This window comes from Acomys russatus, chromosome 2 (genome assembly GCF_903995435.1).
Source record: "Acomys russatus chromosome 2, mAcoRus1.1, whole genome shotgun sequence".
In the NCBI taxonomy this organism is placed as follows: domain Eukaryota; kingdom Metazoa; phylum Chordata; class Mammalia; order Rodentia; family Muridae; genus Acomys; species Acomys russatus.
The window spans coordinates 34,046,139-34,058,254 of NC_067138.1; the positions used below are offsets into that span (position 1 = coordinate 34,046,139).

At 42.2% G+C, this 12,116-nt stretch overlaps 1 protein-coding gene across 1 annotated transcript in view; it reads right to left on the bottom strand.

Moving 5' to 3' along the window:
• Asph (aspartate beta-hydroxylase) overlaps nucleotides 1–12,116 on the bottom strand; it is a 210,404-nt gene that overhangs the window by 131,288 nt on the left and 67,000 nt on the right. The window contains exons 4-7 of the mRNA XM_051160059.1: nucleotides 8,637–8,729; nucleotides 5,846–5,920; nucleotides 2,331–2,438; nucleotides 149–181 (exon numbers count right to left, since the gene is read on the bottom strand). Coding sequence (XP_051016016.1) covers nucleotides 149–181; nucleotides 2,331–2,438; nucleotides 5,846–5,920; nucleotides 8,637–8,729 — 309 coding nt within the window. The remainder of the gene's footprint in view (nucleotides 1–148; nucleotides 182–2,330; nucleotides 2,439–5,845; nucleotides 5,921–8,636; nucleotides 8,730–12,116) is intronic.

A 12,116-nucleotide genomic window follows, 5' to 3' on the forward strand; every position in this document is an offset into this window, starting at 1 on the left:
ATGAATATATACACAAACAACATTATTATCTATATATCAGGATACATTAAATAATATTAAAATATTAATAACTAGTATCTCATTTGTATCTCATGATGCTGTTAGAAGAGGATTCACCGTAATAAATAGAGACTAATAAGAATCTCACCTGGCTCTTCCATATGGTAACTATCCTCAGTCTCTGAAAAAAAAAAAAAAAAAAAGCATTGAGTTGGCATTAGTACTCTCATAAATGCTGCATGTCTACATGTCAATTTTGAATGCTAATTCAGGTAATCCCAATGTTTACCATTAATTTTATTATACAGCTATCACAATGAAGTATGGAAACATCAGTTAAGTATCTGTCATTTTGTCAGTACACTTTACGTCACAGCATCCCACACTTCCTCTCACTGTCGCCATCCAACATTTCCACCGCGTTAACACCCACCAAAGAAAATCTGGGGTAAAGAGAAGGCAATTCACCCAGTGACCCACAGGGACAAAGGCTGGAGCCGGGAACAACGGTGCCAATGATTCATCCAGTCCACAGCCGTCTGGGGAACTCTGTTTACTAGCTTGGTCCCTATAGGAAATAGAGAAGACGCCTATCTACAGAAGAAAACACAAAACAAGAATGGAGGGGGGACTGGTATGTTTGCAAAGCTAAAGGGATAATGTCTTTTTCTTTTTTTTAATTAGCAGGTGGTTGGCTGGCTTTGTTATTTTGCTTTCAGACAAGGTCTCCTCATTAGCTGGCTACAGCCGCTGTGGAACTCTCTGCAGAGACCAGGCTGTCTTAGAACTCATGGAGGTCCATCTGCCTCTGCCTCGTGAGGGCTGGAATTAAAACCTCGGACCACCACACATACACAGAAAATGTCTGGGTCACTGAGTTCACCATTTGGCTGTCACCACTGTGACCTTTGTATATTTTATTTAGATGTCCTATGACAATTTGGTACATGTACAGAACGTGTTACAGTCACATTCATCCTCCATCACTGTTTCTTCATCCCCGGAACTCCCCCTGGACCCTTCTTTCCAACAAGCCCACTCTATACATTCTTATCTGCTTTTCTCAGGGTTTAACCTTTATATATGCTATGGAACAGACATAGAAGATGCAAAAATTTTTAATATCTAAAGACTTTCAATGATAAAATTTTTTGGTTCGAAATTTAATCTGTTTTATCAAAGATTATATTAGCAAATAAGGTTTCTTAGAAGGGCTTCTTCCTGCCCAAAGCTGAGCCTCTTAACCTTACTGACATTAAATCCTCCCTGCCTTAGATGATACCAAACCCATGTGGGCTGCAATGGCCTGGATACTCAGGACCTCAGTAAACATTCTGAGCCATTGTAAGCCACGCTGAGCCACTCAGCCAGAGACAAGGGGAAAAAGCAGGGAACCATGAAGACGGGGAGAGCATTGCCTGAGCATCTTTACTCAAAACTTAGAAACCCGTTTCTATGAAAATAATGACATACATGATGAGTCTGAAAGCTGTAACCTGTGTCCGTCAACAGCTACAATGCTGCTGAAATCAGATGCATGTCCAAAAGCACTTTGACTTGCAAAAACTATTTACAATATACATTCCTGACAGTTGCTGTGTATGCCATCCATCAATGCCATCATTTTTTCTCTGGAGAATGCCTCCCTTGCTCCAAGCAGGCTTGGTGGGAGCTTCTGGAGACTCACACGTGAATTAGGAGCTGCTACTAGTAAGGAAATTTCCCAGCATCTTACGTCAGAAGTGTGCATGCTTTCCTGCTTTGTGGCTTGCAGTTTTTGGACCCACTTTTTAGCTGGTTTTGCAAATAGAGGTTCATTGACAGTCATGTTTATAACCAATTAACTACGGTTGGTAACTGTGTTTGCACTACAATAGCCAGCGAGTGTTCCAGAAGCTAGTGAATTCTCCACTAGTTGGAAACGCTTGCTGCCTGGCTACTCACAAAAGACTGTCTGGGGATCTGTGCTGTGGAACCTACAGACTGCTCACTGCCCAGTGTAGGGAGACAGTGCCATTAGAAAAACAGCCAGGGCACAGGGCAAGTACAGTTCATCGTGACTTGAATGTCATGTGACACATGGCACCTAAGTGGTGGGGCAATATAGCAAAAGAAGTCTGCTAAAGCACTGCACTTATCAATGAGTTTTTTTTAGGCTTTGAAACAAATAAGGTTATCAGTTTGCTTTAGAGAAAAATGTAGTCACTTTGAAGCGCTAAGCTTCATCCTCAGGATATTTAAATTTTAACATTGTTCTTAAAGGAATTTTAGACAAGTTTTAATGATTACACTTATAAGCTACCAACTCTTCAAAAACAGCTGGGTTCTACCTTCAGGGACCGTCCCAGGTTCCAGGGCCTCAAATCTGTCATCTCTGTCAGTCACTGTGAGGAAGTCCTCAACCTCTGGCTGTGGTCCTTCTGCTTCGAGCTGCAGGTCTTCAACAAGGAGAAATAAATACAGTGACGGCGGGCAACAGTTAAGGAGCCCATAGCAGCAGCCAACCTAGACAGGGTCATCGGCAGCCACCCCGTGAGACTCTGCCATTGCCCCCTTCTAAAGCTATTTTCTCACTCTGGCCAATATCAAATATCAGTCTGTCTTAAAGTCGCTTCTGATTACCATGTGAACTCATGGAAGACAGGTACCTCACAATGTTACTCAGACCGAATACTAAGCAGGTGGGACCGCGACTAGCCAATGAAGGTGCTCCTAAACATGACGAACTCGCACGTGAAGTTTTAAGTAAAGCATGCATCTCTTTTATAACCCATGAGTGAGAAAAAGGGCCACATCATGACCTTCTACTGAGAACTGTCACATTCCATGTAGCAGCTGTAACTGACAACTGAAATGTTTTAATGTGGACAGCAGCTGGCTGCCTTCTAAACCACATCGCTACACCCAGACCAACCTCACACAGTGCTTGCAAACTGACCTCAGCTTAGTTTTTTAGTTAGCAGAGATGTAAAGTCCTTTGCTGAATTTTTTAGGATATACCAAGTGAACATGCTACATAAATCCATTTCAATACAGTCTAGAAGGTGACCCTACTCTCAAATTACCCCACAGTGGCTTGCATGGCTTCTGGCAGATTATGTTTTTTGCAAACAGTGTCTCAGCTGAAGATGCTGAGTGAGCTGGACTAGGCTGTACCGGGAGTCTGGAGTCTCAGGAGGCAGGCTCTGAAGTTAGGCTCTTTCTACCAACTGTCTGTGTAGACAAATTACTTAAGCCATGCCTGAAGTTGCCTTCCATAAAACTGGGATAAAATCATCTATTTATAACACTGATAACAGGAAGGAAATACTAAAAATATGCCAGGTCCATCCTAAGTATCTACTGTGGTCATTACCATTACAGTTACTCTAGAAATAACCAGATTCTTTCTCCTGCTATTGAACTAACCCAGGACCACAGGAAGCTTTAGTTATTCTGCATAGTGTGGCATGGTGGTACTTGGTTTCACAGAATCATTTAGGCCTAGTTGTGTAGATAGTTTTATAGACGTTGCCCCTTATCTGTAGTTTTGCTTCCTGCAGTTTCATTTATCTGGGGCCAACCACAATCTGAAACCTTAAAATACCACAAATAAACAGTTCATACATTTTGAAATTTGTGAAATTCCTAGTAATGAAATCGCTCTTCATTTCTCTCCATCCTACCTTGGATATGAACCACGCTTTAGTCCAGGCTCCTTGACAACTGTAAACGCAATCTGCCCATTAGTCACCTAAGCAGCCATGTATAATCGGATTTAGTGGCATGGTTTCAGTATTTATAGTACAAGAACCCTTATTTAACTTAATAATAGCTCCAAAGTACAAGAATAGTGATGTTGGAGGTAGCTACAAAATCTTCATATTTAGAAAAAAAACTTGTGCTAAGTTTGCTATTGTTTTTTGTTTTGTTTGTTTGTTTGTTTGTTTTTGTTTTGTTTGTTTGTTTTATTGTTACTCGGAGATCTGCCTGCTTCTGCCTCCTGAATGGTGGGACTAAAGGCCTGCCCACCTCTACTGTACCTGTAACAGCACAAGTTACAGCCATGCTATAGGATAAAGATGAGGGGCAGGGCTCAGGACTATTTCTAAGGCTTCTCAGAGAGCTGCAGGAGGATGCACAGGATCTGCTTTTCATCTTCTCATCACCACCTGATCTAGAGTTGCTCCTCCTTTCAGATCTGCTACTCACCAAAGCACCCACCAAATCCAATTGCTCCGGGAACTGTGTGGCCCTCTACTGGGCCCAGTCCTCTCTCCTTCTCCCTTCATCCCCTCTAGAGAAGTTCTCCTCAACAGACATGTCACTGTTCCCAGTAGAGAAATCACGGGAGCACTGTCCAGTGGCTTTGAGTCTACTGCTCAGCCAGTGTCAGCCACGCATGAGGAAAAGAAAGCTCATCCCGGGGGCCCACTACACTAGGCACTGGCAACTCTCTGTGCTGTTGCACTTTTCCTATACAGCTGATGCTACTATCCAACTGTAAAATATGAGGGACTTTGCTCAAGCCACACAGCTAATACATAGCAGATACAGGATAGCAGTGACGTTCATGACAATAGGCCCAAGGAGGCCACACTCCCTCTAATGAGAAAGGAAGATGGGGTAGGGATGAGAAACACACCCAAGCTGATGACACAGCAAATGCAAAAGGCCTGAGCCACATAAAATGGACTTGAAAGGGACAGAGGCAGCTGTACGAGAGGCTGTGTGAAAAGACATTAAGGCCACATCCAACGTGGAACAGAGGAGAGAGAACAGAAACAGAGCCATGACGAGAGACAACAGCCACAGCTAAGGCATAAGAGTCACAACATGTGTTTAAAAAAAAAAAACAACTGGACAAGACTCGCTGCTAGAAGAGTGAAGAACTCATGGAAAACTTGTGAGGTTTTAGCTTGAGCCACTACAGCCCTGGCAAAATTATCAATGGAAGGACGAAGGGTGGGAGAGATGCCTCAGAGGTTAAGAGACTTCCTCCTAGAGGTCCTGAGTTCAAATCCCAGCAACCACATAGTGGCTCACAACCATCTATAATGTGATCTGATGGCCTCTTCTGGCCTGCAGGTGTGCATGCAGGCAGAGCACTGTACACATAATACATAAATAAATCTTTTAAAAAGAAAGAAAGTATGAAAAGCTCAAGTAAGAGCAATTGGCATGGGAAGACCACACTGGGAAAGAGGTAATAAGCCTGTGCTGGGCACAGCTGCAGTCTGAGTTGCCCATGGCATCCGCAGCTGTAACTGGGCACAGTAAGACTTTAGATAAGTCATTGGTGACACAGGCGTAGCAACCCATAAATGATGTCTGAAGGCATGGACCACATGGCTATGGAGAAAGCCTCCCTAAGGATATAAAACAGAAACAAGAAAGTGAGGTAAGGAACTTGGCTCTGGGATGGATTCTTTCCTCTTCTGGTTGGCTGTGCATCACACACATCTTAGACACTTGGCCAATCTGAGAAGCACCTGCTGCTGGACCTTTCCACTCTTCTGTACCCACGCCCTGGTAGAACTGACCTTCATGAGCCATCCTGACTCCATATCAGGTCTCGCTGCTGCATGCGGAAACCTCCGGCCTGGGTTGGTCACTCTATTCTGACACTCTCATTTATTCTTGATAGAACACTGCCCTTGAATTATTTATGTTCATTGATTCCTATCATTTTTAAGTTAAAATGTCCATAAAACTCCTTCACAATGGGGTGGGATTTTTAAAAGTATGCCCAGTGCTGCCCCGCACCCCCGCCCCAGAAATAGTAGATGGTCTATAATTACTTAGATTGTAATTACAGAAACCCAACTACTTTAGTAACTTGTACAAAACAGAACTGAATTCATACCATGCCCTGTGTGTGCTGACCCCTGGAGAAGGGACTCCGTTTGCTCCTTTACTTCATCTTCAACACTCTGGACTTCTAAAATAATTACAAAGCATAAATAAACAAAATACTACTCAAGTATTAACGGGAAATTCCAACACTTAAATATAGCATCTGCACCATATTAAAATGACTACATCTGGCTGAGAGGCTGTGCATTTTTTTTTTTATCCATATGCCACTTACTTCCCTACATTGGCAAACAGAGTAGACACTTAAAATTGGCCTTATTTGCTCAGTAGGTGTAAAGATTGACAGACTTTCAAAAAGACTTTTAACAAAAGGAACTAATTCAGGCATACGGTTTGCTTTAAAAAAAAAAAAAAAAAAAAAAAAAAAAAAAAAAAAAAAAAAAAAAAACTTCTCTTTAAGAGTAAATGCTTTCAGTTTCTCATTAATAAAATTCACATTCTCATTAGAAGAAAGCAAGAACAGACCTTTCACAGAGAGGAGAGGGGTCCTGAAAAAGACCAAATTCGGTACACACTAAACAATGTGACCAACTTCTGAGCTCCCCACAGGAGCAAGGGCACCACTGGTGGAGTGAGGACCAGAGTAAGTAAGTAAAGGTTACATGGTAACGAACACCCTCTTGGCTTCAGAAAAAAATATATCTGAAAGCCAGATCCCCGGGCTCTAACAATAATGACTGACAAAAGCAGACATTGATGATGATGTCCTGACAGCAGCACAGTACTTATCAGATTATAAGATAGCTACGCCCCAACACTGCCCAATGAGCTGTTCCTACAATGACCCTGTTGCCAGTTTGCTAAATTAAGAGCGCTAGACTACATCCTGGTATCACCAGGGTCACATGTGAGATAATGCCAATGACAGCCGTTACAAAGCAGAGGGCGTCAGTGACAGAAACAGAACAAATTCCAAGTTTAGGCAGAGGACAAGTTTAGTACGGTAGGCTAATCACTTAATACAACCTTTCTGAAGCATAAAAACGTTCTCTTTGTTTCACTTGTCACCCATTATATCCCGATATAATTATACCGGTCCCTAAGCTGGATTTGTCCTTCACTGTCTCCCAGTGTTTGGGAGAGCCTCCTCATTGGACCATTTCACAAGTGCTGAGAAAAGCATCCAATGAGGATCACAGGAAGATTTCTAGCCAAGGCTTGGGGGGGGGGGGGGGGGCGCTCAATTCTTAGGCGTGGCTTCTTACTAACTCTGACTCCAGGAGCAGCCCGGATTGAGAACTACAAATGGGTCCTCCCACACTTTTCCAGGCTCATCTGTCACCAGGATCTGTTCTGAACTAGGTGAGCACTCCCTGACAATTCATTTCTGATTCTATGCACATCTTTCTTCTCCTTGGAGAGGGTGCAGAGGCGGAAGCTGGACTACAACATGTTAAAGAACAAATAGAAAATAAAGCTTAAAGCGGCAATTCTATGTAGTGTGCTCTTTCAAAAGCGTGGTTGCTGCAGGGAAAAGAGGGGGCGGTGGAGGCAGGAGTTAGGAGGAGGGCGCCAAAGGCTTTACTTTAATGTGTGTAGGGAGAGACAAGTAGCCGCTATTCTTAAAATAGGTGGGAGGAGTCAGAGAAGGAAAAAAAAAAAAAAAAAGAAAGAAAGAAAGAAAAAAAAAAAAAAAAAAAAGGACCAAAGTCTCAACAAGAGAAGAGCTGAGAGAGCAGAATGCAATCGGAAAAGCACATTGCCAAGGAGGTTAGAGGAAAGAGGTCTAACACTAAACCAGTGGGAATCAGGAGACATGAAGAGTGGGAAGCACGTGGCACATCTCAGGCTCCATCCGCACTCACTTAAAAACTAGAATTTAAAAACTAGAAATGTATTTGGTACAAGGTAACATATTAAGTGTTAAATTCAAATATTTAAATTAAAAACTTTTTAAAAAAAAAAATCAGTATAGATTCTGGAGCCATACCCACAGGCATGGGAGGGAGAGAGTAAAGTCTCCTACGGATCAGAAATTAACAAGTTAATAAAATTAGACTAACGTATTGTTCCTTGAAAGAATGAAGGAAATCAAATAAGTTTTCATCGGCACAATTTGGGCTGTTGTGTTTCCAATAAAATGTCATATCCAGGACTTTCAATAGGTGGCGCAAGGAAACCAGTTTTCTTAAACAGTGAACCGAAGTACAGATGCTAATCTATAATTATCTTGCCACGAGCAGAAAATGGCAGTAAAATTTTATGTGCCAGTTGATTGAAACACCTCAGCATTTCCAATCTATGAGTCAAAGTCCCTTTATGGAAACAATTCTATGACCTGACGTATGAAGTTACGGGAACAGAAACAGCGTGAGGAGGAGGTCGTCTAGGCAGGCTTTTGATGGTGGGGGGGTGGCGGGGGCAGGGAAGGGTTTATACAAAAAAACAAAACAAAACAAAACGGGAGTTCTTTATTCCTGCTAGAATATTTCATGTGGCAGACACTGAGCAGCAGACTCCTTACAATCTGTGTCTGCTTTTACTCTTAATTAATACAAAGGGCAACAGAGTGCTGGAATTAGTCAGGACGCCTTTGGCTTCTGTCGTTTCTAAGTGCATGGACTCGGGCAATGCATAACCATTTGTGCCTCGGAATCTTCTCCTACACAAACTAAAGCAACCCTTCGCTTATTTTCACTACCAGATTATTTTACAACTTCAGAAAAGAAGAAATGGTGGCTCATTTTATAAACAATGTGAAAAACTGGATGGGACGTGACTACTTAACTGCAAAGATCCCCCACAGGCCAGGCAGCCCGGGAGTCTTCAGGGACACTTACCTGGCCCCTCAGCGGCATGCCCCTGCTGCTCAGCTGGCGCTTCTGCCTCCTCTGGTGGAAATGTCCTCTCTGAAGTAGCTCTTTCTTTAAGCCCTGCATTTTTTATTCATAGGGTTAACTGGGGCTTCTTTAAGAACCATCTTTACATTTGAAATCAGGAAAAATAACTTCCAAACATTTGACTGGTGGTGCAAGGAAAGAGAGTTTTCCTCTTTCACTTCACAAGGGTCTTCAGTGTATCGAAAACCTTTTTTTTTTTTTTAGGACATTCATGAATATTTACAACATACAACCACGTCTGACCTTGCCAACAGTAGCTCAGTGTGAGTCCAGGCTGTTCTCTTGTGTAAGAGAATTAACATTTCCTTAGCCAGAGCACAGCACCCAGCAGAAGGAAATGTGAGACACTTGAATTTGGCCTGTGCACACTCCAGCATTAGCGTGCAACACTTTGATTCTTCTGGGAACAGCGGAGTATTAAATAAACCACACTCAGCTCACTACTTACAAGTTTCTCAAAGTTCCACCTATAAGCAACCATATTATTTTTCTGGAGCTAAAATGTATCAAAAAGTCCCTGTTTAAAAAGTCTCGAAAATCAAAAATATCCCAGGCAGAGGCAGGTGGATCTGAGTTCAAGGCTAGCCTGATTGGTTTACAGAACAAGTACCACGACAGACAGACGTGTCTCAAAAAACAAGAAAGAAAGAAAGAAAGAAAGAAAGAAAGAAAGAAAGAAAGAAAGAAAGAGAGAAAGAAAGAAAGAAAGAAGAAAGAAAAGAAAGAAGAAAAAGAAAGAGAAAAAAAGAAAAAAAAAATAAAAAAAGAATAAAGAAAAGAAAAAAAAAGGCAGAGTAACAAGTTAACATGAAAACTGACTTTAAAGCCACGTGAACACCAAGTTAGTGTTTTGACGTGTTACATGTGGAACACATGTTGGATGAATCCTTAAATACAGCTGTTTAGAAAACAATGCCGTGTCCAAGAGTCCAGTTGTGTTTGCTGGGCTCTGAGCATCTCTGCCCTCCCTAAGAACTGGTCGAAGGTGGTTTCTGGGAAGGTGTGTGCGCTGTGGTCCTTGGTGAAAGGTCAGGCCAGGGCTGGCACTCTGGATGTTTTCAGACACAATACCCAAAGAGCCAGATTTCTGTAATCCACCTGGGGGTCCTTTGTCGTTACAATCCAAAGTGTAAAAAATGGACAATTGTAACAAGAGAAAGATAAAGCATCCAGTAGGAGAAAATACTGCACAGCTTCGTTTCCACCCAATCTATCAGTCAAATGGCATATTATGAACCGCTGCTCAGCACTATATCCAGAGCTGACATTGGCATAAATAAGCCTTATTATAAGCTTCAAGCAGTAAAAAACCATATTTATACATCTCCTTCGCTGGGCCCCTATACACTTTTAATGGTTAATGAAATAATCCATGCTGAAATGGCTTTAATAATCCATAGGGAAGAACTGGCAATATACACTTCTGCTTCACAAAACCAGAAGCAATTCAGCCTCAAGGGAAAGGATTCTTGTTTGTCTGTCTGTTTGCTTGCTTGCTTGCTTGTTTGTTTTCGTTAAAAGTGTGATTCATTTACTGCGAAGTCCAAATGGCAAAGGGTTAGGAATGGAATTTGAAATGAGTATTTCAAGATCCACTAAGAAATGTAATGTGTCTGTTGCCTAGTCCCTGTGGCTGCATACAACAAAACTATATATAATTCACACTGGTTTGAGTAAGATTTTTTTTTTTAACCATCTAATTTAACATGTAGAGCAGATGTAGGCTGGCTTGCGCTCAGCCCCTAACTTAGCTGCAGACAGCAACCCGGCTCTTCTAGATAAGATGTCCAGAGGGAAAAGGACCACTGCCTGCTCTGCTCTGGCATCTCCAACAAGGCGGCACTCCAGTATAGCTGCTTACTCTCCCTATGGAAGCCTGGATGCCACCTGGCTAGAGCAATGGTCAGATGGGATTGAAAAATAAAACAGGATAAAATAATAATAAAAAGCAAACAATTTCCTACAACACCTTGATTTTTGTTCTGCAGATTCATTAGACAAGTTAGGAAACTTAAGAATTCACATTTGTGATCAACTGTTTCTTTCGTTTTAATTAGAAATGCAAGAAGGCACCCAAAGTAAATGAAGCCAGCATTTAACCCATGCACAGCACCTTTGAACGCGGGCCACGGTTCTCCAGGGCCCATTATTAACTTGCTTTACCTGATTCACTGCTACTCAACCACACCTGACTAGAATGAAGGCGACATAATATATTTATCTCCATAAATGTGACAGTCTCACATTTACTAAGTGACAGATATAAATTCATCAAAGAATCTATCAGCTGCAAATGTAATGAATTCCTCCACAGTACGTGAACGTGTACAATACATGCCTTCCAGGAGGAACAAGTGAAAACCATAGGGAACAGAGAAGGGAAACATGTTTTGGAGAAGATGTGGCAAGAGGCAATGTAAGGGAAAGGGCTCAGCAACCAGATCTACACAGACTTCTAAAGGAAAGAAGGGCAGGGCCACAAGGTACGCTACAACCCTCAGGCAGCTGAAGGGCAAGCTTAGAGGACCAAGTCAATGTGACAGGAAAGGAAGGCAGGGTTTAAACACACAAATGCCCTAGGACACCAAGTCTCTCCAGCCCGAGATGAAGGAATCACCTTTCCTAAGAATCACACTTCTCCTCAGTATCCACAGAAGATTAGACCTAGGACCTCCAAGACACCAAAAGCCAAAGATGCTTAAGTCCCTTAGGAAAAGTGGGGTACTGCTTATAACCACCTGTGCACTTCTTCCTGCAAACTTCCCATCATCTCTAGGTCACTAGCTATCCCCAACACAACAGAAATTCTACATGAATTAAAAACCTAAGACTTTTACAAAATCGCTTAGTCTTCGGTGTCCTAATACTACAGTGTAGAGACCGAGGGAGAATTTGTTCCTACCCCTCCAGGTGCCTCCAGCTACTGTTACTTGTCAAGAGTTAGTGCCAGGATGGCAGCTGGTCCACATGCATATGGCTGAAAAATATAAATCAATACATCCTGAGGGCTGACAAGCACATGAGACCCAATAGATATTCTGAGAACGCAATACCAAAATGGCATATATGAAAATCAATCATGCTAAATTCCCTTCTTGTGTGGTCAGTAAATACAGGTTTTATTAAGTACACCAATATAATTTCAGAATTGGCAAGATTCTGAGGCCACCAGAACCACCCCTTGATAAAATAGGGGACATTTTTATTCAAAGGATCTTTACGGGGTCCGGGAGAGACAAAATTCAGAAAGAGGAAGAGTATGTCACTAAAGGAAGACAAAAAGGTTCCTACCAGCCTGGATTAGGGACCAGCAAAGGGGCTCCACAGGAACTGGACCAGGTAGATGCTCTTTAGCATCATGGAAACAAGTGAAGAACTAGAGGATGACCATTGGTGCCTCAAGGAAGCAGGGTGCCATTT